This window comes from Dromiciops gliroides, chromosome 1 (assembly GCF_019393635.1).
Source record: "Dromiciops gliroides isolate mDroGli1 chromosome 1, mDroGli1.pri, whole genome shotgun sequence".
In the NCBI taxonomy this organism is placed as follows: Eukaryota; Metazoa; Chordata; class Mammalia; order Microbiotheria; family Microbiotheriidae; genus Dromiciops; species Dromiciops gliroides.
The window spans coordinates 528,438,788-528,465,863 of NC_057861.1; the positions used below are offsets into that span (position 1 = coordinate 528,438,788).

General features: G+C 42.8%; 1 protein-coding gene across 1 annotated transcript in view; it reads left to right on the forward strand.

The window, feature by feature from the left end:
- Positions 1-27,076, forward strand: part of TNRC18 (trinucleotide repeat containing 18) — a 162,402-nt gene that overhangs the window by 113,281 nt on the left and 22,045 nt on the right. The window contains 12 exon segments of the mRNA XM_043983817.1: positions 958-963; positions 1,134-1,165; positions 1,167-1,194; positions 1,196-1,331; positions 1,334-1,416; positions 1,418-1,450; positions 1,452-1,502; positions 5,139-5,418; positions 12,361-12,609; positions 18,687-19,120; positions 20,773-20,925; positions 25,214-25,355. Of these exon segments, the coding sequence (XP_043839752.1) occupies positions 958-963; positions 1,134-1,165; positions 1,167-1,194; positions 1,196-1,331; positions 1,334-1,416; positions 1,418-1,450; positions 1,452-1,502; positions 5,139-5,418; positions 12,361-12,609; positions 18,687-19,120; positions 20,773-20,925; positions 25,214-25,355 (1,627 nt within the window).

Sequence of the window (27,076 nt, forward strand, 5' to 3'; positions counted from 1 at the left end):
TGATTGTGAGGCTCAAATGAGATTAATTATCTTGGAGCATTATATAACAAAACATTAACTAGCTATTATTTATTATCCTGTCTCCCTTCAGAACAACCTACTGCCTCCTTTTCCCCACTCAGGCTTGACATTCATATCCAAGGGTAATTTTGTATATTGCTAGTAAATGAATGTTCAGTTGACTGTCTTTATCATTCTCCAAATCTAAGAGAAGACACATTTGATTCCATTGTAATTTACTTTGTGAACTCTACAGTAGAATCAAGATAGAGCTAACCTTGATTTTCTTACCCTCATGATGCTTAGAATCATCTCCCTTAGAGCCCTTCTACCCCAAGTCACATCTTACTTTATCCTTCCTACATAAAATCCTTTGTAGGAGGTATGACTTGGGTCAACTCTAAATGAGAATATAGTTGTATAGGTCTGCTTCTGTTGTTAGTAAGGAAGAACAATGAACAAATTCATGATTGAGGTTCTGTTTATTTTTATTTTTTCATTATTTGTTATTTAAGTAATACCATAAACCCTCATTATAAATTTTAACAGACGAGACTTAAGCCTATTTCCTCCTATGGGATTCAGGCATATGAAAAAAAAAATGTAGTTTACATAATTACAGTTATGACTTATAGACATCAATGACCTTAATCAAGACAGAATATCTCATTTAAAACAGATAGCTTTAACAATAAAGTGGAAACTAGAATGTGATTGATTGGATTTTCTTTTTAAGTTTTTTTTTTTTTTTGGCTCTGCCTCAGCGTGATGCATTCGTCATCAGCCTCCATATTGTGGTAGTTTCTGCTGTCAACTGGACATTGTGTGTAGTGATCTAAAGCATTGATTAATGTGGTCAGGGGTAACTGGATTGACCTGCTATCTGTTGAATTCCATGACAGAATATATCATGTGTGTTTGTTCTTTTCTTCCTCTATATGGTTCTTATACTTCCAGCTGAGGGTCCTTACTGCCCACCCCACTGCAGCCCAGCAGAGGTAGTCTCCTCCCCTAAGAGAGACTCCTTTTCCAGATTGTGCAGCTTGGACTCCTAAACTGAAAAGGCTGTGCCAGGGCCCCCCCAATAATCTGTATCTTAATGTGTGACCCATAACTTCTCCTTCAGCTTAAAGATCAAGAAGAAGAAGGTGGCCAGTGACAGGAGCAGTGGCAACTAAGCTGGATAAGGCCCTGTTCCCTCACCAAGCAAGACAAACTGAAGTCACCCTACAAGTTTTCAGACAGTTCTGGGGGGGGAAGCAGAAAAGTAAGTGGGTTTAGCACCAGGTACTTAGCTCCCCATGACACTCTGCTGAGCAAGGAAGAGAAAAAGCCCTGACCAAGGGCCTGAGCCTATCCCTAAAACCCTCTAAAGAAGGTAAAAATAAAATCGCTGCCAAAATGAAGATGGAGGTGGGGGCTAAAGGTCAAAGGTCAACTGAAAGTTTCCCAACTCACCTGTGATATCGGAAATGAGCAGCTACTCCTATAGTAAGTAACCTGTCTGTTGCACATCCTGTCAGGGCAGGGAGGGAGAGAGGTTTCTCTCATTGCTCTTCCTCTGTGTTCGTCTCTATTCTTTCTTTCTCTCTCTCTCTCTCTACCTCATGTATTTCTTGGAAAAAGGTGTTCAAATGTGCCTTTCCCATGTCATAGAAGAGCAGACATGGATTCTATTCCCCTGTCATCTCCACCAGGCCACCTCTCCTTGGGGATGTATTTGGTTGCTGGGTTCAGAGTGGTTTTTTTGCGTGGTTCATATACTGCTTTTATGAAATAGCTGATACTCATATACTGTGTGATCTTCCTCTTTCTGGGTGGTTAGTGCAGCTGTTTGGTAATCTGGAGGATTCTTTTTGATGGCAGGGTAGGGTTTGTTTTTATGAGTGATCTCCATGCCTAAGCTAGCTGGTCTTAGGTAGAATGTTCTCCGTGCTAGCGTATTTAGTAGAATTAGGGCTACTGGCATAGAACTTGGAATTATCTTTGACGAGGTGCAGTGGGCTCCTATGTGGTGTAGCCACCACCCTGTTTGGAGGCCTGGTGGTGTTCAGAGTAAGACTGAAGGAAATTGGTGAGGGCGATAGGGGGATAAGATTTAGGGAAGCAATGACCTGCTCCGTATACATAGAGGTAGGCCTCCATTTCAGGAAATTAACATAACATACATAAATCCAGACTTAACAACATCACATAATTTGGTGGGGGACAAGGCCATAATTACTACAGAGGGATGCTTAGCTTTCTCAAGCGAGTACTCAAGAAATATGCTGTGTGATTCCTTTAAATCATGAAGCTCCCCTGGTACATTTAAAATGTGAGTTGATATGACACACTTTGTGAAACACAATTGCTGTGTTTGAGGCACATCTGCATTATGTATCCTTACCCCTACCATGTGTAAAATGGAGCTTAAGGGACCCCCAGCCATGTCTCTTGTTTCAAGACTTTTTGATTCCCGTGGTGGTGTTTGAGTCTCTCTGACATCCACAGAAACAGCACATGACCTCCAAGTAAATAACGGTAGACTACCTGAAGGGATGATGTTTCTTACTCTCTATAGTAGTGACTAAGCAGCTGTGGAATAGAGATCTAAGGTCGCACTCAGACTACAGTTTCTTCTAGCCCTAAAGATGAGAGTTTGGGGTGATACCTATTGGCCCATTCTTGGGGCCCACTGATTTTATTTATTTATTTTGCAAATTGCTTGGTTATCTGGCCCCTAGTGTCATGTTAGCTTCCACAGCAGGGTTTCAGAAATGGTTTCTTATTTAGCAATTTCAGAAGAATTAGGGGCAATTGTGTGTCTAGTGGTTGGACTTTTCACTGTCACTGTCTGGACAAAAAAAAAAAGCCCAAACATATTTTCTTAAACATTCAATCAAACCTTTCATCTGTGTTTCCAGTGACCTAGCAGTCTCTCACTCCATATCTCTCCAGGGTGTGACCTGAGCAGATCTCATATGGCTTATGCCTAGACACATCCCATGGTCAATGAGAGACTCTTTTTTTTTTTTTTTATGAGGCAATTGGGGTTAAGTGACTTGCCCAGGGTCACACAGCTAGTAAGTGTTGAGTGTCTGAGGCTGGATTTGAACTCAGGTACTCCCGACTCCAAGGTCAGTGCTCTATCCACTGCGCCACCCAGCTGCCCCCAATGAGAGACTCTTAAACCAGTCCCTCATTTAGTAAAGTTGCCTTAGGGAAAAATCGTCTTCATGATATAATACTGATTAATTGATTGTGGCCTGGTTGCACTAAGAGTCTTACCCCTTGCCCACAGAAGAGGGTATGTTTGTGCTAATACACAGGTGGAATCTGCTTGTAGTAATCAATTGGAAGTTGTTCAATTTCTGTTATTATGCCTGGTTGGTATTGAGCATTGGTTCCTCTATCATCCAATCCAGCATTCTCTCATTAGCAGGACCTAGGGGATGTGAGATATTTTATTTTGATTTTCTGTGCTGTTGACTGACCCCGCTTTAGATTAAGAATCCAATCTGATCAGAACAAACCCTATCACAAAAGAATTTTCTATGTCAGCAGAAAGAGACAAGTTCTGGGGAGGGATGCTAGTCTGAACTGAACTTTGACACTCAGTTCTCAAAGATGTGGTACGGGCATGAGCTGTTCTCAGCTGATTTGGTGCTAGAATGCCAAAAGGGACTGTCCCAAACAATTTTGATGAGATGCTCTATTCTTAACAGCTCTTCCTCTGATAGGAGAGCTATTTATTTTTTCTTCTCGGCTGGGTGGTGGGCTTGCACATAGAAGAGATTCAGAAAGGGTCCACTGAAGATCTCAACCCCCCTAAAAAATGAGTACAAGGGAAGAAAAATGGTGTCTATGAGATAAGTTGAGGAATTGCTATTATTTAGTCAGAAAGAAGGGGAGATTGCAAGGTGGTTTTAAAATGCTGACCATATATTCCCTATTTTGGAGCTAGAGAAAATGGGTTTAAATTTTTCAGTAAGGAAGATTTGGGTTAGATTTGCAAAAGCCTTTTTTTCTTTGAGCCGGAACAGCAGAATAAACTCCTGTGGGATCTCACTGATTAGGGAACATTTTTGCAACGATAGGAAAATATGAGTACAAATGGAGGAGGGAGAAATGGATATTTATCTTACTTGGCAAAGATATGGTACTTATCAGATATAAGGGAGGGTTAGATGAGATGACCCCTGTAGTTTTTTTTATTCTTAGAATTCTATTATCATGTAGGAACAAAGGACATGGATTCTTGAGACAGGGGAAAGGACCTAAAAGTTCAGTCATTTTCTGTTTTCTGGACCTCAGTCATATTTGGGAATGTGGAATTGTGGAGTATGAGGAAGTAAACTCTAAGCTCATGAGTCTCTGAGACAACACAGGAATTTTGTGTTTCTGTCTCTTCAGGGCCTTTTTCTTTTGGAATATAGAGTAGGCCTTGAGGTACTAGGAGGAGGAGAGGAATAAGGCATTAAGAGCTTTCCATTTTGTGGAGATTACAGTTGTCCGTGTAGGGCCTTTGTTCATTAGAATTCTTAAACTGGATTGGGCTTCAACAAAATTTTGAGTGTTTTCCACATTCAGAGACTTTTGCACTTGGGACAGAGCTGAACAAAACTTTCTCCCTTTACCAGAAAGGAGTCTCTGCATCGGATAACATTTCACAGGAGGATGGAAGATAAGAAGTTTTCCTGGAAGAGCCCCGTTTCTTGGACAGCAAATTTTCAGTTGTTGAAATGTTTTTTCCTCTTCATTGGCCATAAAGGGAAGAAATTAAGTAGGAAGCCCAGTTGGATGGTGTTGTTATTGTTGGCAATCACAACCTAGGAAATGGCCCGGGTCCAAGTTTCACCAAGATCAGTCACATGGCTGGCAGGACTTTGGAGGTCAGGTCAAGTGGGGAGTCTAGTGAGGGGAGCCTAGGACTATGGTAGAAATCAGGTTATAAATATGCTGGCCAAACGAGCTAGCATGGGGGAAGTTTAACACATTATCTCTCTCTAGTCCCAGCCAAGAGTTTCAGCCTCTCCTCTTAGGAGCACTGTTGTTTCACACACCCACCTAAACATAACTAACTAACTAACTAAAGGAAATGAAACCCCCAAAATGATTTGACTTAATCTCTATTAAAAACTACTTTGACTGCTCAGAATACGGACTCAGAGGAAGATGATGAATCCTTGAGGGATGAGTGGCCTTCACAGTCTCCATCCAGCTCCAAAACGAGACCTCCCAGTCTCTACAGCGTAGTGGCCAAAAAGAGCAGCAAGTCGGCTGGAGGTGTCAAACCACCCAAGAGGGGCGTGTCTGCCACCAGAACTCTCAAAGCTAAGCAGGCCACAAGCAGAAAGCAATCGTTTGGTTTGCTACTCCGAGAAGCCGAGGCTAGGTCTTCCTTCAGTGACTCTTCGGAGGACTCGTTTGATCAAGGTTACTAGCTAAAAACACAAAAATACCTTCCATGTTTTATAGAGAAAGAGAGAAAGGGAGGGAGGGGGGGAGAGAGAGAAAAAGAAAGAGAGGAGAGAGAGAGAGTGAGAGCGAGAGAGAGACAGAGAGAGAGAGAGAGAGAGAGAGATGGCATTACCAAGGTTGGCCATCTTGGATGGCTGAAGGAAGGGCAGCCATCTTTGTTCTTGGCAGCGTAGCCTGCTTTATCAGTATAATTTTTTATTTTATTTTATTTTGTATTTGTATCATTGTGATAATATTATTGGCTGGCTCTTTTAGAGCTTTTATATGGACTGGTTTTTAGTCTTCACCTTTCTCCATTCCCTCCCAACCCCCCCTCCTCCCCTTCCAGTTCCTTGACTTCTTTCCTGACCACTGTCACCATGGTTTTTGGTTTTGTTTTGTTTTTGGCATGGGCCTTATAGAGGCTTCCAGAGGAACTTTTTGTAAATGGAATACTGTTGTGTGGGCGTGTGACTTGATGTTTGTACTGCGATTTGGTATACCAAGCTTTATTAAACATATCGAGTTCATTTTTAACTAAACCAGTGTGCCTTGTCTCTCTTGCTGTGTCTCTTATTAGGTGATTAGGTTGACGCTTCCCTTCATTTGTTCTACCCTCCCCCCAACCTCCTCACAACTCCAAAACAAGTAGAAATTGTATTAATGCAGTCTGACGCTCTCTCTATTATTCAAATATCCCTGGTAGCGATTGGCATTCATTTCATTTTTCAGGATTAAAATTAATTGTTCTATTATCACCATCATCATCCCTGCTCTTTTTTTTAAGCTGCTTATTTTATTTTTTTAATTTATTTTCTTAATCTCTGTTATCATTCAACAGTGGTTAAAGAATATTTGGAAACACTAGTACGAAAACATTTCCACTTTGAAGGGTGACAAAGCCAGAAATGGGGGTGTAAAGTATTTGTCATTTTAAACATTTTGTTGTTACTTTTTTTGAAAAAGGTAATAGCATTGGGAATATTTTGTTGGGCAGGTCGCACGGTGTCATGGCACTGGACAATGAGACTTGAGTCCTAGTCTTGGCCTTGTCACTCACTTGCTTTTTATGACCCCTGGACAAATTATTTCTACTCTCTGGACCTCATCTTCCCATATGAAATGCAGGGGCTGGTCCATGTGTTTGCTGAGGTCCCTCTAGGCTCTAAGAACTTTTATACGGTTTTCCAAACAACATTTTTGGGGGAAGTCTCGGTTGTAAATTTCTCAGATTCTCCATTTGTTTCAATAAAAAATGTTCAAAGAAGTGGAAGTAAATGAAGTAAATGAGAGTCTTTGGGAAACTCTACACTCCACTGACTTCCTTGGCCAGGATCTTTGGTGCCTGGGGTCCATCTCAGTATTAACTTCCAGCTATGACTGGGAAGGAAAGATCTCTGAAGACCTTCTTAAAAGATACAAGGAAGTTCCTTTTTAAGGGCTCACTCATTAAGTGAGAATAACGGAGATGGGTCATCAGAATGGTTCTGTGGAATTTGGAAATGAAGTGGCCCCACCCTACACCCCCATGACAAATAAAGCTATTATAGTACAGCTTAGCTGAAAGCATTCAGAGGGAGGTTTGACCCACCAAATTTGGACATGGGGAACAAAATTTGAAAATTCTTAGGCAGTGGTGTTTGTGCTCCATCCCTACCTACCCCTTCTGGGCCTAGCTTCCTACTTCCTCTCCTTTCCAAATTGGCAACTCTCCCATTTTTGATGACCATTAATCCATAGCAAAGTGTCCCATTCTGGTTGAATTCCTTTGAAATGACCTTCTGATACCAATGTTGTATCAGAGAAAGAGAGAAATCTGTGTGACCAAGAAGAGAACCAGCCCTTCCTAGCTCTGTGACTCAACCAATCTCCCACCAGCCTACACACACACACACACACACACACACAGTAGTAGGCCTTAATTTAAAGGGCCCATGCTCTAGTGTTTCCATGGAAGAATCTGGTTTGTTTTCCATTCAATTCTGCATCCCCATGTGTCCCTGCAACTTTGGGTGTTTGTCCCTTGTCCTGTAGGCCCTCCCTCCTCTTTTTTTTTTTTTTCTGAGTGAAGCCAATGCTTCTAACTTTTTAAGTTTTTCCCCAACTTGGACTTCATATACAAATATGAAATTTCTCCTGATTCCTTAGGAGAAAGCCAACTGGCCAAGAGTGTATTTTTTTCAAATGTGCCTCCTATCCCCATTAGACTTGGGCAGGGTGGGGGTTGGGTACAGTACTAATGGGAAAATGCATCTGGTCTTCCAGTGGGATCTCTTAGTGGGGAAAGGCACTGGGGATCCTGGGGGGTTGGAGGTGGGGGGGGGGGGATTACTCTTTTTATGAATGTTTATTTATTTATTTATTTCCCTGCAAATGAACCGTTTTTTTTCCCCTGAAGTTTCTTTTAAGGGATATTTGGGTAATAGGGTTTCTAATGACTTTCCCTGATACTAAAACAATTAATAACTTAAGCTTTTCTAGCGTGCTCGCTTTCTCCTTGCAGCTGCTTGACCATCCCTTCACCCTTGACCCCTATCCATGATGCTTTGAATGTCTGTATCGGTCTCTTGCATTTGCTCTCACGCTGCACTAAAGAAGCAAAGGGAAGGCTGGGAGTAGGGCAGACCCTGCTCAGCGAGGGGTCCCTAACCATGAACCTGAACCTTGCACATTATTATGTAGGTAGGCAAAATACCTTTTCTTTCTGTCGTCTATAAAACCTCCGGCTTTTTTGGTGTTTGCCCCCATTTGATAAAACTTAAGTATCTTTTTATTTATTTTCCTTTTTTTTTTTCCACTTATTGGGTTTAAAAGAAAAGAAAACAAAAAATACAGCATCCCTCCCTTTGGGTTTTTCTATAGGAATGTTTCTTGCTATTTGCAAACCCTGCTTAGTTGGTTCTCATGCTAAAGATTCCAGAAAGAATTTACTAATTTCCAAAGATCCCCAGAGAAAGAAGTTTTCCTCCCAAGTTCTGGGCCTCCCTCAGTTCTCTCAGTACACTTGGGAGTATCCTGTGTAGGAAGCTTCACATCTTCCTTATACAGATCTGCTCTTGTTTTTAAGGAGTTGGTGAGGGAGATGACCATAAAGACCCAAATTGGGATGAGAGCTTGAGGCCCAGTAATCCAAAGTTTGATGGATAAGTTTGAATGCCCAGGTTATTGTAGCAGTGATAATTGGTAAGGGAGTGACTTTAATTAGGCAAAAGGAAAAAAAAAATTGCATATAGTACTTAATGGTGTGGGGCAGAGGGGGAGGCTAAAACTCATGAATACCATTTACCGGACTTCTTTGCAAAGTGCCAACTGAATCTGTGCTACTCTTCTCCTTCCTCCCATTAGAGGAGGTGTTTGACATTTGGGCAACATTTTGGTGTTGCCTTTCCATATAACTGAACTAAATTTCTCCAGATGCCTGTTGAGTAGAAGAAGAGTGGCTTGGGAGATGGGAGGTGGGGAGAGAAGGGACAGTTCTTTTTACAAGCCAGTTAGCTCCCTTGGCATAGCATTAGCTTCAGGCCCATGCTTGGGACTTATTTTGGATGGAAAATCTTTCTGGAGTCAGTAGCATAATATATGGGAAAGCAGTCCTCCAAACCAAAGTCAAGGATTCTCTGCTTTTGCTACTCCGAAACATCGTCTTTGGAGGGGAAGACGTAAAAGTACCCAAACAGAACCAACAAGCAAAATAAAAAATGATTGCCCCCCCCCCCAAAAAAAAAACCACCACAAAAAAACCCCAACAACCTAGAATTGGAAAGCCCAGTCAAAGACAGACGTGGGGGGACCCAGATGCTGTGGAAAGTCTGCCTACACTTAGCCTGCTTTGCATGCTGTAGGCCTGCTTGGTGCTCTGACAGAACCATGTTATTTTAATATGTGAAATGGATTTCAAGTGTGTGTTGTTCAGTCCTCTCTCTCCCTTCCCCTCCCCTTCCTGCTTCTGTCTCCTTCCTGGTCATCTCACTCTCTCCATTTTCTTTCCAGAAACTGTCACTTTCTCATGTTTTCTGTTAACAGGTCTGTCCATTGCTTTTCTCCATTCCCTCCTCTTCCCCTTTGACTTATCACTCACCTAACCGGCTCGCCTCCTTTTTTGAGAGATTGCCTAATAACAAGTTAAACCTCAGTCTGGGTTTTGGTGCCAAATTGGTCAGACAAGATGAACTTCCCACTCTTGTTAGCCATTTCTGGCTGTCATTAGCACTGAAAACAAACAAATGGATCCTGGCAGTTGCAGAAAGTCTTGGGGCTTTTCCCCCCTTTGCCTTCCCAAAGTACAGTCTGCTCACCGCTCCTGGTTCCAACGATTTATCATTACAAGTGACATTTGCCTTTCATCTCCTTCCCATGCTTTCTTTGTGCATCTGTTATATGTCCAAACCACATGTTTCCTTGCCACAGGCCACCATGACTGTGCTTGTGTGTCTGGTACCAGCTTAAGTGTTTCCACACCATGCATATGAGCAAGACACACCCTGCTTCCCCAACCATTGCCCTACCTTATTGTTTTTCTTCCTAGGAATGTACCCTGCTTTTCAGGCTTCAGGGTAATTGAAGTGTGCAGTGATACATCTGTCAGTGGATATACTAAAGTCGAAGGGACCCTCTCAGTCCCTTTGGGGCTAGCCCCCTAAGAGATGTGGTTAGGCTCAGAATTAACAAAGGAGGTCACTTAGGGAGACGGAAAGGGTAAAGAGATGCTTGCTATTTGGGTGAGAGGCCAGAGGGTTTTATCACCTGTTTTACTTGAAAAACAACTCTCTTGTGGGTAGAGTGGAGGTCTCAACCTTCTACATGGGTGTTTTATTTCTTCAAATTTAAGGGACACCCATTAAGTTTTATATGATATGACTCTTGCCTTTGTACCATCTTTTTTTTTTCTTCTTTCTAATAAATAGAATGCATACTGGCTAGCCATGTCAGGTTTTAAAAGAGTTTTTATGTCTTGTTGCATTAGAAATATTTGCACCACAAATTTTATGGAATGTATGACTCATAGGCAGAAAAATGGCTATTTTGCCCAGATGGGATTCTTGAAGTGCTGGGCAGTATTATCTCTTTCCTTCCTTTTTTTTTGATCCTGGCCCACCCGCTTCTCTAGCTCCTTGTCCTAACCTACATAAACTGGAGCAAACTTAATGGAAAACTTTGTTCCTCGTGAGAATTGAGCAAGAGCCAGTTGAGTCACCGAAAGCTCAGCTAACTAGCCTAACTGAAGAGATGCTGGGGGAATGAATGGATTCTGAAGGGCAGCGTCAGTCTCCTCTAATCAGATCCTTCTCTGCAGCTCAGCTTGGATTTGTGGATGTCCAGATCTTAGGCCCAGTTTGCTCTCCTTTCTCATCTCGACTCACCCCAGACCACTAAAAATCATCCCAGGGAAGACAGATTTGGGAGATGGGAAAAAAGTTAGTCCTATCCCTTATTCTGAAGTCAATTTCTTAGGTTACTAGACACTCCCATAAGCAGATATGTACTCAAGACTCCTTTCTGCTGGATGTCACCTTGGTCCTGGTTGCCACCAGGGGTGAGCTACAAAGCCATGTCTCATTTGGCTAGAAACACATTGTAAGTTGGTCTAAGGACCTTCTAACTCAAGGGACTTGAAGTCTCTTGAAGGCAAAAGACGTAGAGCTGCTTAGCCCACTGGGGAGAGGTAGTTTCTGGTCCTCTCTAATAACTGATTTTTTTGTTTTGATCTTTGTGAGATAGAGTGGACTACAAGTGAAGACTAGCTTTCTATGATTCATATTTGAAATAGTCATTTAATATTTGGCTTGGTCATTGATTCTTCCCTTGACTAGCCTTTCATATCCTTTTCCTGTGATTCAACGCTGGAATTTCTTTGCTTTGCTCTCCCCACCTGGTGTTGGGACAGAGGATGCCAGCAAGTCAAAACAGGACCCTAGGCCTACTTCAAGGCACTCCTAGAGGATGGGCTTGGCCTCTTTTGCTGCTGGTCTTAAGTCCTTTATGGTCACTCTCTTCCCCCAAATAAAAAGGTAAACCCCTTCCCACTGTCCCTCTGCTGGAGTCTACCTTAATCCAGATGGGTTGTGTTGTCAGATTTGGTTTTTTGAGGTTACCACTTGAAAATGTGATCCCTATCCCCTGAGAACACCCCCAGACTGAGTCCTTAGAGGCTTTGGAAGCTCATGAGCCTGGTTCCTTTCTTTTCCCTCCCAAACATCCAGAATCTTTCAATTTCTTTCTTTTTTTCTTCTCTTCCTTTCCCTCCATACTTGGTCCTGCTTTGCTTCGTCTCTCTTCCCTTTGGGCCTTTGTGTGTGAGTGTGTTGGAGCATGTCTGTACAAGATGCGTGTGGATGGATATGTTCCTCTGTCCTCTGTATGTGTCACTTACTGTCACTTTCCCCTCCTCTCCCACAGCACATACTGATTGGTATTCCCCTTACAAAAACTGATATTCTGATTTTAAAGCCACTGGGGCCTGACCACAAGGTCCCTGACTGGTTAACAAATCCAGGAAGAAATGGTACAAAATGTTGGGTATTTGTCCATTTTGATCTTAAAAATTCATTTCCTTTCTTTGATTGAAAAGGAGTAAACATTTGTTGTCCCCCTCCCCCTGTTGGGCTCATCCCAAGAAACTGGTTAGTGTTAATCCTTCCAGTTCTTGAGGGATAAGGTATTTTGGGTTCTAGAGCTGCTTGGCTGCCTGGTTTGAATGGTTTTGAGTCTGTAGATAGGTAAGAACCTTCAACACAGAGCAGAATCCAGAGCTCAACACTGATGTAGTGTGTAGGAAAATGGGAAGATGGGGAAAAGAAACTCTACTTACTGCCCAACTGGGTGAGGGGAGAGGGGCATATTCTGCTGGGGATACAGAGACTTTGGTAGCTGCACAGTCCCCCACGATGTATAATAAGCTTCCTGTTTTCTGCATGTTAGATTATAGCTCTGGAGAGGAAGAAGAAGAAGATGAGGACGATGAAGAGGAGGAGGAAGAAATGGACAGCTATGGGATGAATGGCACCAACAGGCTCTCATCCCCATCCTTAGATGAGAGTGGTTTGGGGTTGCTGGCCCGATTTGCGGCCAGTGCCATGCCTAGCCCCATTGTGGCTCCCCCACTTTCCATCATCCAGTTGGAAGCCAAACAGAAGGCAAAAAAGAAGGAAGAGAGGCAGAGTCTAATGGGTGAGTTCTGTGCTTGGGGTCAAGGGTGGAGGGAAAATTTGGAGAGAGAACAGACGTAAGTACTTCATAGATATCATGATCACCAAGGAGCATTTAAGTGTGTCATAAAATACATTGGCCATCGAAAACAAATCTCATTTAAAATGATTCATTCATTCAGTGGATCCCACTTTAAGTGAGGCCTCCTTTTATACAAAGCCATATTCATGTGCATATTACCTGTCTCCTTTTTTATCGGGTAAGCCAGGAGCATTATCTGATCAATATTTGTTCTTCTGTGTGGTTGAGCCTCAATGAGTACGATAGAGGCAGGTGTCAGCATCCTTTCATGCAAGTAAATATTCTCATTGTTTTTGGTAAACATGGCTCTTTGGAGCATTTGAGTGTTCAAGAAAAGCTAGTAGCATTAAAAAAATACTCTGGGATTGTTGGGAACCCAAAGAGAGAGCTCATTAATTTGGAAAATCCCACAGTTGAGACGGAGAAGATGCCCAGTTCAGCCCCCATTAGGTAAGGTTACTGCCATTACTCCTTCCCTTGGTGAAAGTATACTACGTGTTACTTTTCCATGGGCCACTGGGGAAATGCTAAATTGTTTCTGAGGGAGCCCTCTTCAACATTGCCCAAGGGACTCTCTCTATATAAGGGACCACGTTGCCTATTCCCTCTGTCTAGGCACTCATGGGATCACAGGCTTATGGGCATAGAGCTGGAAGGGACCCTGAGAGGCAATCTAGCCCAGCCTTCTCATTTTATAGTCGAGGTCCCTGGGGCCCAGAGACCATTGCCTGTAGTCTCAGTGTTAGGAAGTATCACAGGTGGGATTTGAACCCAGGTTCTGTGATTTTGGAGCCAGTGTTTTTCCCACTGTGCCACAGGAGGCCTACATTCAACTCTTTCCTTTGCCCCTCAGCTCAGCATGCTTTGCTTAAGAGAACATTCCAGTTTTTGTGCAGTGATGTCCCTTTTAAAAAAAAAATAAAATGAAGATATTAATATCTGTCCTATTCCTTGCTGGTCTCCTAGGATTCATTAGATCAGGAAAAAAGAGAATTGTACAGCCCTTTGGCCTGCTGGGAAATGGTGGGCATAGCATACAGGGGAGGATTGTTAAGGTGCCTCATTTTTCTCTGACTTTAGGAGATTGAAGTCCCATTTAGAGCCCTACTCTGCTTAAAGAAGCTACTAAGTTATTGCCAGTCTCCTGGGAGAGGGGGATCTTGGGCCTGGGGGTGAGAGTGCTGCAAGGTTTCCATTCAAAATTCAGGCCCTAGACCTAATTCAAGCATACACAGAACCACACCAAGTCATCTTCTTAAAGCCAGAAGGGACCTTAGATCATCTGGTCCAACCACCTTCAGTTAGTCATGCTCAGAGAATTGAGGAAACAGAGCTGCAGCCACATGCACTGGCCCTCAGCCTTCCCTCTCCGGAGGAAGGGGGGGATGATCTAACCAGTCTGCCTCACCTGCTTCCTTTTCAGGGGAGGAAACTTCAGCTCAGAATGGTGTCACAAGTTAGCTCACATCTGTATCTCCTATTACAGGGTTTGTGGCCCCCTCCCCCCTCTCCAATCACGAGGCTAATAAGTGACAAAGCTAGAGCTCACAGGTCTTCCGAATCCCAGTTCAGGGTCCTTTTCATGCTACCACACTTTGTCACTAACAAAACCCATGCTTGAATTCAGGCCTCTCAACCCAAATCCAGGTGCTGAAAGTGGAATAACTGAGTCATAGGCCCTCACCAGAAAACTGTATAGTTATTCATGGTGTCATGTCCTATTACCTAATTCATAGGATTGTGCACTTAGACCCAGAAGGGACCCATCTATCCCAATCCCCTCACTTTATACTTTTTTTTTTGAGTGGGTCAATGAGGGTTAAGTGACTTGCCCAGGCTCACACACCTAGTAAGTGTCAAGTGTCTGAGGCTGGATTTGAACTCAGGATCTCCTGAATCCAAGGGCTGGTGCTTCATCCACTGCACCATCTAGCTGCTCCCCCCCCCCTTTCCCCCCTCACTTTATAGATGAGCAAACAAGAATCCCACAGAGGTCAGCTAGCTTTCCCAAGATCAGATAGTAAGTCAAAGAAGCTGGCATTCTCAGACTCAAAATCTTATATTGTTCTTATTCATTAGTGTAGCATTCTCTCCTCAGTGAAATGATTATGTGATGTAACTGATGTAATATGAAATTGTATAATAGAAATTTAACATCCCACAGGCACTTGGAGCAGCCAACCTTTTCCACTGGACAGCTAGCTGATGGCCCACAAATGAGTACTATCCAGGGCTGGAAGGAAATGGCAAGATATAATAATATACACTAATAAAGCTATGACAACATATTATATAATTATGCATAATAATTTATGCATATGAATAATAAATATTTTAAATTTATTTTAATTTGGAGCAGCTAGATGGCGCAGTGGTTAAAGCACCGGTCCTGGACTCAGGAGTACCTGAGTTCAAATCCGGCCTCAGACACTTGACATTTACTAGCTGTGTGACCGTGGGCAAGTCATTTAACCCCCGTTGCCTAAAAAAAACCAAAAAACAAACAAACAAAAAATTTATTTTAATTTTTTCCAATTACATGTAAATATATTTTTTGAGTTCCAGATTTTTCTCCCACTCTCTACAATAATAATGTAATAAATATAATAAGATATAATAGCAAGGTTATCTAGACCAACTTGGACCCAAAGCATCAGTCTCCTTTACAACATCTCCTTCCCCCCTTCCAAGAAGTGCGCAACTAGAAATCTACCTAAAGACCTCAGGTGACAAGACTTGAACAGGGAACTCACTCCCTGTTCTGGAGTCAGACGACCCAAGTACAAATACTGCCTATGATGTTTCCTACCTGTTAGACCTTGGGAAAGACACTTAAGTTTCCTAGCTCTCAGTTTTCTCATCTGTAAAGTGAAGGATTTTGAATGCTGAGGTCCATTTATGCTCTAAATATCGGATCATATCATTTTTGAAATTAGTCTGTTGCATTTTTCCATGGCTTTATTACGAAGTATTTCCCTAAATACAGACTGGGCTTAGCATGTGTCCAGAGGAGTGACTCCTTTTATAAAATATGAATTCTCTGGATAAGGTGTGAATTCTCCTTAGCCTGTATGCTTTGTTTGCACTCTCTCTCTCTGTCTGTCTCCCCTCTTCTCCCTCCTATTTCTCTTGTTTCTGTCTCACTCTCATTTAACAATAATGATTATTTATTATAATAGAAATCAAAGCAGGAATTTTGTCCACCGACAAAATTAATAGATTATGATCTTGCTTAATGAAAGCTGTTAGTCATAATAAAATCTTTGAGCCTAAATTTTTTAAAAACACCATTCCTGCACTTGCTAATATTCATAATAAATAAATGAATGAATATTTTTTGCATGCATTTTTCATCTATTTCTCTGCCTCCTCATTGAATACTGCCTTACTTTCAAAACACACATACACACACAGTGTGAAAAATAAGACCCCTTATCATAAACATGCATAAACAATTTCCCACTTTTTTTACCTGTATTTTGTTGTTGAGGCAAACAGGGTTAAGTGACTTGCCCAGGGTGACGAAGCTACTAAGTGTCCTGAGATCATATTTGAACTCATGTCCTCCTGACTTCAGGGCCAATACACTATCCACTGTGCCATCTAGCTTCCCCTTATCTATATTCTTTATGCCCCATTGATATAATTTTCTTTCCGACTGAGCACTAAGGAGTTGACACCAAACGGAGTCCACACAGTTGAGCTGGCCTGTGAGCTTGTTCTCTTAAAAGAGAGAACTCTCCTCCTACCTTCTCAGGAGACAGATCAGACCATCTGAGAGGGGAGGTCTTTATAAGGGAGAGGGCACTAAAGCTCTGGAAAGGTGTCTTAGAGGAAAAAACCAGAGAAGAGATGTGAAGACATGGAAACAGAGACATTACAGTCACAGAAAGACTGGTCTGGCTGTAGATACAGAGAGAGATCACAGATCATGATGTAGTGCAGAGAGAGAGAGAGAGAGAGAGAGAGAGAGAGAGAATGAGAACACACAAACTGTGGACACTAAGGGGCCACTTGTGGGGCCTGTGAGAAAAGGGCACAGTATTCTGGTACTGACCCTTGTTGACTTTAAACCCCACAAAATACACTCCACCCGCACACAGAGCATATACACATTCCACAAGTCTTCCTCCAGACCCCAGTGCCTGTATTACCAACAGGTAGTCCTTCTTAGAGTCTCAGTTCTATTTTTAGGTAACCCTAAGCAATGCAGCCCCTCAGCCCACAGAATTAAGGTAGGTACCTCTGCCCCTTCAGGCATTTCTAAGCCTTGTAGTAGTGAGTTAGGTGGCAGGCCTTGCTCTGGCATTCATCACGGCTGCATTTTATTGCTTGCACCCCTAATAAGCCGTGAAACCCCCAAGCTGTATCTAGGAGCTGCTGGAAGTCTGTTAATAAAAGATTGGTTAATAGCATCATTAAACTGGTAAGCAGATCCTTCCGTTAAAATATCTCCCAGTCTGGTCTCCTTCTGCCGCTGGCTTGCAAAGTTGAGAGACAGATGACAGCCTGGCGTAGTGGAAAGGGAATAGGAGACAGGGAGACCCTCAGCTCCAGCTCACTGTGTGACCTTTTGGAAGCTCCTCATTCTCCTCGGGCTTCAGTTTCCTCCTTTTTGAATGGAGGGAGGAGATATCGAAGGTCTCTTCCAGCCATGAATCTTACTACAAAGGGAATAAAGTGCCATTCTCCTAGTTTGGGAGTTTTCATAGGGGATTTCTAGCCCCATTTTGTGTAAGAGATCAGTTACTTCCAGGAAATAGATTGTGGTTATTCTGGCCAATAACAAGCCTTTCCCACAAGTTGGACCAATCTGAGTTACCCTGATTTCTGATGTTTCTTTAAGTGAACAGCATGTCTTTCTTTCTTTCTTTCTTTCTTTCTTTCTTTCTTTCTTTCTTTCTTTCTTTCTTTCTTTCTTTCTTTCTTTCTTTCTTCCTTTCTTTCTTTCTTTCTTTCCTTCTTTCTTTCTTTCTTTCTTTCTTTCCTTCTTTCTTTCTTTCCTTCTTTCTTTCCTTTCTTTCTTTCTTTCTTTCTTTCTTTCTTTCTTTCTTTCTTTCTTTCTTTCTTTCTTTCTTTCTTTCTTTCTTTCTTTCTCCTTCCTTCCTTCCTTCCTTCCTTCCTTCCTTCCTTCCTTCCTTCCTTCCTTCCTTCCTTTCTCCTCTCTTCCTTCCTTTCTCTCTTTCTTTCTCCCTTCCTTCTTTCCTTCCTTCCTTCCTTCCTTCCTTCCTTCCTTCCTTCCTTCCTTCCTTCCTTCCTTCCTTCCTTCCTTCCTTCCTTCCTTCCTTCCTTTCCTCCTTCCTTCCCTCCCCCCTCCTCTTCTCTCTCTCTCCTTCTCCCTCTCCCTCTCCCTCTCTTTCTCTGTCTCTCTTTTCCCTAAGTTCAGTCTGTGGTGACAGTGTCCCAACAAGGCATTCTGAAGTCTGGACTGAGTATAAGACTCCCTAGCATGGAGGCTCTCCAGCCTTCACAAAGTTTGTTCTCAGGGCCATAACCTCATGTTGGAGTGTGGATGTTGAAAAGGCCCAGAGCCATTCTAAACAGAGCAGGGAGAGGTCACATTCTGAAGCTCAGGAGGCAGACACACAGTTTGGGGACCTCTCTACGCTTGGCTGGAGGGGCCATTGAGAAAATGGAGGGAAACTTTGAGGAAACCATTCTGCCTGTTGTTCTGGGCTTTGGGGCTTCTGCCGTCCTTCCTTCCTCCCGTGATTCAGAAGGCAGGGTCACTTATCTCCCAGAAGGGACAGTAGCGTCTTTTCTTTGCTCACAGGGTTGTCAAGACTAGGAAGGGAGCAGGAACCTAGGATGGGAAGCAGTCCTTCAGATGCAGTGAACCCAGTTGGGCCTCCAACTCTTGTCAGACTCTGTTTTGTTGAATGAATTGATTGTTAGGTGCTGCAGCCGAGTGTTGGAAGAGAAGGGAAAGGCTGGGGAGCTGAAAGATACCCTGGCAGATACCATCTACCCACTCTTGAGTGGTATATACCATAACCCTTTCATCCAATTGTGTTTAGGGACTGAATTTGAATACACCGACTCAGAAAGTGAAGTCAAGATAAGGAAGAAGTCTCCACCAGGGCTGCTTCGTGGGAAGAAGGGGCTGATGGAGCAGGGGGGAGTCCCCCCTGCACCCTCTCCCAGTACCCTGCACGTCAGCTCTCCTGGCCCAGAGAAACCCAAGATGGCCGTGGAGAAAGGGCGAAAGTCAAAGAAACTCAAGTCCCCCAAGGAGTCAAGCTTTGAGTTTGGGCTAGAGGTGAGCGATGATGACCTGTGGAACAGGCGCCGGAGTGAGCGGATTTTCCTCCATGATGCTAGCACTTCTGCCACGGCTCTGTCCCCTACTTCCTCCATCCCTGTCTCCAAGGGAAGCCGCTGTGGCAAAGGGACCCCACTGAGCCCCAGGAAAGAAGGAGGCAAAGGGAAGGAGAGGAAAGAGCTCAGCAAGGTAGGGGAGTTGGGAGAGGGGAATCATGGAAGGGTTGGGGGTGGAGTGGGGTATTATTTTTCTCCTTGAAGAATTTTCTTTTAGTGTCTGGGGTCAGGGGTCTAGTGCTTAACACGAGGTCTAGCATATAGCAGGCACTTGATAAATGCTTGCTGAGTTTACCTGACCTGGCAAAGGACATGGGAACCAGCCACAAAAGTTTCCCACTTTGGCAAGTTTCTCAAGAGTGTCACTAAGTCCTGGGAAGGATCTAGCCCTGCCCCCAACCCCTTATGTCTACTGCTGTTCTCCCTTCCTAATTTCTACCACTGCCTCACCCCCAATACTAATTTCTTTCTCCAGTACCACTGTGCCAACTATGGGAGACAGTAAGGTATAGTGGAAAAGAGCACTGGGTGGCGAGTCGGAGGGCTTAGATTCAAATCCCCCCTCTGACACTAATTACTTGTGTGACTCTGGGAGAGTCACTTAAACGTCCCAGAACCTCAGTTTCCTTATCTAGAAGAGGAGGGGGTTGGACTAGATGGCTACCTCTGTCCTGAGCAAGAACATCCATTCTGTTGGGATTATTGCTTGAACTCCTTGGTCAAGTCATGCCAAAGCCAGCCACATTGCCCTTCTAAAAAGTCCTGGAAACCTCTTTTTTTGGCAGAGCCATTCAGTGATCATCTTGGTCAAAAGAGACCAGAGCGTCTTTCAGATAGATCTGCTTTTCAGATAGTTAGGGATAGGGACTGGATATGTGATTTCACTGGCAGAAGGAACTCCCAGCTTAGTGAACTCCCTCTACCCGTATAGGTCATTGTCTTCTTTGTGATTTATAATCTTGGATAAGAATTGGCTGCAGCCCTGAGTTAAGTGACTTGCTCGAGGTCACAGAGCCAATGTGTGTCAGAGGCAGTGACTCGAAACCCAGGGCTTCCTGTCTTAATAACAGCTAACATTTCTATAGTGCTTACTATGTGCCAAATGCTTTATAATTATTATCTCATTTGATCCTTACAACAACCCTGGGAGGTAGGTGCTATTACGCCCATTTTACAGATGGGGAAACTGAGGCAAATGCCTTTTTAAGCGACTTGCCTGGGGTCATGCAGTTAGGAAATGTCCGAGGTCAGATTTGAACTCGGGTCTTCCTGACTTCAAGTCCAGTGCTCTACCCACTATTCTATACTGCAGTTTTTCAGATGGTATGCTAAATCATTACCCTGATCTGTGGCCACAGCACCTCTATCCTAAACCACCCTCTTTCCCTTGTCTGGCTGATCAGGTCTTGAACTTCCTTTGGGTTCAGGATTAATAATGTATAAATTATTATAATCTATAGGTCCAGTAGCTTGGGGGAGGTGGCAATGGAAAAGCAGACAAGGGGGTCACTTGATCTCCTTTCAGATGTGCAACTTGAAGGGAAAGGGAAGCATTTCTTATGCTGGACCATCCAGTTCTTATTTAAAAAAAAAAAAAAAGCAAGTGGAGAAAGGTTAGGTGTGAATCCTCTACCCTTGACACAAGGGCAAAGGGGGCCTGTCAGAGAGAGGGGGGTCTCAGGGTGGGAGGTGATGCTTAATGAGCTGCCTCCTCTCCCAGGGCCCCCTTCCTCCAGGCTGATCCTTGACCTTATCCTTATCCGTCTGCTGTGCTTGTCCCTCCAGCAGAAGAAGAAGGGGAAGGAGAGCTCTTGTTGCTCTTCCATATCACCTCCCGGCATCCCATCCCTGGCCTCAGAGTCTCGGACTTCCTTAACCAGCTCCATGGGCCAACAAGAAGAACAAGGCCAAAGCTAAAGAAAGGAGGTGAAGAAAGAGGTGAGTCTGCTTGCCTCTCTGTGGCCCCAAGGGGAAAGGGAAGTACACAGTGATGGACTTGGTTCTTTATCTCTGTCTAGGATCTTTAATCCATCTGTCTTTTGAGTGAGGACAGTGGTTTCCTACGTATGTATATGTTAGAGCTGGATGGAGATGTTAGAAACCATTTAGTCCATGAATTTGGGAGGGGGGGGCGGCGTGGCAGTGAGGGTTAAGTGACTTGCCCAGGGCCACACAGCTAGTAAGTGTCAAGTGTCTTAGGCTGGATTTGAACTCAGGACCTTTTGAATCCAGGGCTGGTGCTTCATCCACTGTGCCACCTAGCTGCCCCAAGTCCATGAATTCTTAACCTGGGGTTCTGGACCTTTTTTTTTTTTTTTAATTGTGTTAACTGTATTTTAATAGAATTGGTTTCCTTTGTTGTTTGTTTATTTTTGCTGGACAATGGGGGTTAAGTGACTTGTCCAGGGTCACAGAGCTAGTAAGTGTTAAGTGTCAAGTGTCTGAGGCCAGATTTGAACTCAGGTACTCCTGAATCCAGGGTCGGTGCTTTATCCACTGCACCACCTACCCGACCCCAGAATTGGTTTCCTTTGTAACCCTATGTATTTTATTTTATGCATTTACAAATGTTATTCTAAACTGGGCATGATGGTACAAGCCTGTAGTACCCACTGTTGAGGAGGCCAAGGCTGGCCTCAGGAGATGGAGAGTTGTGAGCTGATTGGGTGTCTGCACTAAAGCCAGCACCAATATGGCGAGCCTCTAGGAGTGAGTGGAAGGCCGGCCACTAGGCTGCTAAGGAGGGACACACTGACCTAGGCTGGGAAAATGGAGCAAGTTTCAATTTCTGTGTCTGTCAGTATTAGAATAGGACCCTCAAAGAGCTTACAATCTAATGGGGAAAGGCAACACACAAAAGGAAACTGAGAGGGGGGGGAACAAGAGTAGAGAAAGTAGCCCACACGGAAGCATCGTGGAAAAGTCAGACAAGTCCCCAAGTAGTAAGTACAGCCGGCTGAGAAATGAGGAGATAGTCTGACCTGGCCTTCCTCCCTAAACAGAACCATTGGAGTGCATGGCTCTACCTTCCAGTCAGAGGGGATGGAAGTGGTGATGAGACTGATGGTTTCTTGCACAATATGACTCTAACTCTGTAACTATGGGCAAACAAATCCTTTATCCTCTCTTGTGTTTCTTTTTCCTCATCTGTAAAGTGGGAGTGAAAAACAATAATCATGATGCTGATTTCATAGGACTGTTGTATGAAAAGACTTTTTTCCCCCTCTTTTTTTATTAAAAAAAAATTTTTTTTGAAAAGGTGTTTTTAAAAGTTCCCTTTATCTTCATTTATTTGTTGATTTATTTTCTTTTTTAAAAAAATATTGGGGGCAGCTAGGTGGTGCAGTGGATAGAGCACAGGCCCTGGATTCAGGAGGACCTGAGTTCAAATCTGCCCTCAGACACTTAACACTTACTAGCTGTGTGACCCTGGGCAAGTCACAACCCCAACTGCCTCACAAAAAGAAAAAAAAAAGAAAAAATGTTTATTTTTTTATTTAAATTTTGTTTCAGTTGACAAATACCAATATTCTCTCCCTCCTACCTTCACCATTGATTAAAAAAAAAAAAGAAAAGAAACCAAAATCCTTGTAACAAATATGCATAGTCAAGTGACACAAAACAAATTCTCCCATTGGCCATGTCCAAAAATCTATGTCTCATTCTGCAGCCTGAGTCTATCACCTCTCTGTTAGGAGGTAGGTAGCATGCTTTATCTTTAGTCCTTTGGAATCCTGGTTGGTCATTGCGTTGATTCAAATTCTTAAGTCTTTTAAAGTTGTTTTCTTAATGTTGTTATATAAATCATCCTGGTTCTGCTTACTTCACTCTCTATCAGTTTACACAAGTCTTCCCAGGTTTCCCTAAAACCATTCCGTTCATCAGGGAACAATAGTTCCCTTCATCAGGCACAATAGTATTCCATTACATTTATATACCATCTTTTGTTCAACCATTCCACAAATCATGGGCACCCTCTTAGTTGCTAGTTCTTTGCCAATAAGAAAAGAGTTACTATAAATATTTTTGGACATATGGGTCCTTCTCTTTCTTTGATTCTTTGGGGGTATAGCTCTAGTAGTAGTATCGCTGGATTGTCAGAGGGTATGTGCACAGTTTAGTAACTTGTGGGGCATTGTTCCCAATGTTCCATTCTTTCCAGAATGGCTGGACCGATTCACGCTTCCACCAATAGTGCATTGATATGCTTTTTTCCCCACAGCCCCTGCAACATTTGTCATTCTTCTTTTTTGGGTCATCTTTGCTAATCTGATGGGTATGATGCGGAACCTCAGAGTTGCTTGAATTTGACTTTTTATAAGTATTAGTGATTTAGAGCTTTTAAAAAAATGTGACATTTCATAACTCAGATTTCTTCCTTAGAAAACTTCCTGTTCATATTCTAGGAGAGGTTTTTTAAAAAGACATTTAAAAAAATTAATTTTGTATTGATAAATTTCGTTTTTCCATCACCTATATTTCACAATGTATCCTTCTCCTTTTAATTAAGAGTAAAAAAGGGAGGGGAGAGTTAAGATATTATACACACTGTTCTGTACCCACAGTCTCTCTCCTTTGAAAAGAAACTGGGGGGAAAGGACCTTCTCCTATCTCTTTTTTGGGGGCTACTCTTGGTCATTGCCATTTCACAGCATTAAATTTGTTCTTTTGCTGCTGTTCTTTCCATTTATATCACTGTAGTCATTGTGCGTATATAGTTTTCCTGGTTCTGCTTACCTCATCTTGCAACTTTAAAATTCTATGATTTTAGCACTCAGACCAGCCTCTCCCAAAGCTTTCTCCCTAGACCTTTACTGATATCATTCTGTAGGTCATCTTTGGGAACTAAGGTATAGAACTAGAAGAGATGACAGCTTGTGTAGGGCTCTGATCTGACCAGGGACAGACTCTTGGAACCATACCAGATCAGCAGTGGTCTTCAATTCCCATAATACCCTGTCACTCAGTACAGTCTCCAAGAGTGGCAGATTGCTAATGATCCTTTCTCCATCCAGATGTTCAAACTGTTGTACAGGAGATTGGATAAACACCTTGTTGTTCTTTGTGTGGCATTTTAGCTCTACCTGGTATTGACTACCATGAGTTCTATTCTTTAGATCTTTTTGGAAAATCATGGTAGCCCATCCTTCATCCCTAACATCTTAGGGATAGAAACAGATATTTAAAGGGTATCTAATGGTGCCGGTTTTTGAGGTGAGGATGGGCGAGTTGGAAAATGGAATCATAAAATCATAGTCGCTATTTGTGCTTCAAGAAATAATGACCTTATGTTTCTCTTCTTTGGTTGTCTGTCTTTGTTCATTTGTATCTCGCAATAGCCCGATGATCTGGATGGAGCAGATATTGCCATCCACATTTTATAGAAGATGAAAATGAAGCCAGAAACATTAGGTTAAATTATTATAAGAGAGGGCTCCTGCGAGGGGAAAGAGAGCAATAAAATTTGATTTATAAAACAAACAAAAAAGAGCAAGATGACTTGTTGAAGATCAAACACCTAGTCATGAGAGATCAATGACTCTCTGAGCTCAGGTCTTCTGACTCTTCTCAATGCTCTCTCCATTGTTTATGATTCACCTTTTTTTTTTTTTTTTTTTTTTTGTGGGGCAGTGGGGATTAAGTGACTTGCCCAGGGTCACACAGCTAGTAAGTGTCAAGTGTCTGAGGTCGGATTTGAACTCAGGTCTTCCTGAATCCAGAGCTGGTGCTTTATCCACTGTGCCACCTAGCTGCCCCATGATTCACCCTTTATGTCTAAATCATGTTCCCATTTGGAGCTTATCTTGATGTGCAGTGTGAATATTGGTCTGTACCTAGTTTCTGCCAGACCATTTCCAGTTTTCTCAACATTAGATTTTTCTACTGTTCCATAATGTTTGCATGTTCCTGAATGTCTGGTGCTGGCCAAGACCATCTTGGCTCAGTAAAGTGGTGGTCTGGTTGTCTTTTTGAATTCTCCCCTATCTCTAATCTCATAATTGAAGAAAAAGAAAACTGATAACTCAGTCCTTTAGTTGGAACAATGAATAATTTTTTGAGGGTTTGTCCAACCAATAAAAATTCTAAAGACTTTATTATAGTAGTATGGTATGGTAGTATGGTATAATAGTATGGTATCCTAGGTTTTTGCCATCAGTGAGTTACAATGGACATAATCTCTGTTCTCTAGGGTCTTACAATCTTATGTGTTTCTGATCAACTCTAGAACCGAGGTAAAGGAGGAGCTGTGAGTAAGCTGATGGAGAGTATGGCAGCTGAAGAGGATTTTGAACCCAATCAAGACAGCAGCTTCTCTGAGGATGAGAACTTGCCCCTGAGCATGCTGGTAGAGCGACCGCTGACTCCAGGTGAGGAAAAGGAAGAGCTGGGGTCTGGGGGCAAATAGAGCAAGGTCTTCCCCCAGGCAGCGGTACCGTCTGTGAGGATAGTTCATTCCCTCCCAGCACCAGTGCATTGTCAAAAATGTCCTTTGTGTGCTACTCTGGGCTTTCCAATTCTCCTTTGTCTGTTTTTGATTGGAATGGGACAAAGGGGTAAAGGAAGAGTATCCTGGTGACCAAGGCAGAGAGAAGATTTAGATAAAGCTACAACTATATAAATAAATACAGTTATAGATGTAAATGAGAGCACAGATTTCACACGTAGTCACATATTCCATATTATATACTGCTGTATTTTATTGTGGTGTGTGGGTTGACCCAGGATTTTTGTAGGTCTGGTGCAATGAGTAAGTAATGCACTGGACTTGGAGTCGGGAAGACTTGGGTTCAAATCCTCCCTTGGACACTTACTAGCTGTGTGACCAAGAACAAATTACTTCACCTCTCTTGGCTTCAGTTTCCTCATGTGTAAAATGAATGAGTTAAAACCAGTATTCTTTAAGGCCCTTTCCAAATCTAAATCTATGATCCTAGGCCCTACCAAACTTGAAGATCTTTGATTATAGGCCCAGGGCTGGACTTCATCTTGTCAAAGGGATTTGTGTCTAGGCATTCAGGAGAGACGTCCAAGACCTCCTCTCCATCCCCCACTCCCTACCCCATCCCACTGCATGCATCTACCCTTTGTGAAACCTTCACCACCAACTCTAGACTGCAACTTCTATTCATTGTCAAATGAAGTCTGTTGTCCAAGGATCAGCCTAGCTAAATTTGGAGAGACCTGTTACCAGGTTGGCTGAAATGTGACAGATTTCTCAGCCACAGAAACTTTCAAAGACCACACTAAGCTATAGGAGGCTTGTAATCTGGGTAGCAATAAGTGAGTCTCCACACTGATGAAATCACAGCTTCTTAAAATATTGAGGCATGTATATACTAGTCAGTCTGTGTACAGGTCAATTTAGGTATTTGTGCATTTATAGAGATAGATTTAGGTATCTATATAAATATAAATATAAAAATATATGTTCATGGGCATACATTTGAGTGTGTGTATATGTATGTGTATACACACACACACACACACATACATATATACAGATATACTTGTAGGTGTTGTCTGGGCACTAGTGTAGAGGGAGAGATGCTGTATGGGTTAGGGGCCCAGGATGCTGTTGATCCTATTTCTAGGAGGGCCTAGAGAGTGTGGTATTTCTGCTCCATTTACTTCTCCTAAAGGAAATGGGGAGGACCAATGATACTGGACCCATGCGGTGACACATCATATGGCATAAATTCTAGGCACATTTGAGATTCCATCAAAATTAGGTTCATAGGTGTGAGTAAAAAGGATGGAAACACTGGGCTAAGCAACATGGACTGGCACTCTGGTAGACCTAGAGCATTGTCATAGGAGAAGGATTAAAGGGTGTGGAAAAAAGTAGATGATAAAAGCAAGTTAGAGGGAAAAGAAAAGAGATAAAGTAAGGAGAATGGAGAAACAAGGAGAGAAAGAAGAGAAAGAAATACAACTGGAGGAACTTGGGCCTGGCCTTACGTCTTTCTGTCCCAAGGTAGATGATTATCCCATCTTTGGAATCATTGGATAAATTAGAGGAGAGTTTGCCAAGTTCATTGATATAGTGTAACATCCTGGGTAAGAGAGGGCGTCTCTTCCCCAAGTTATG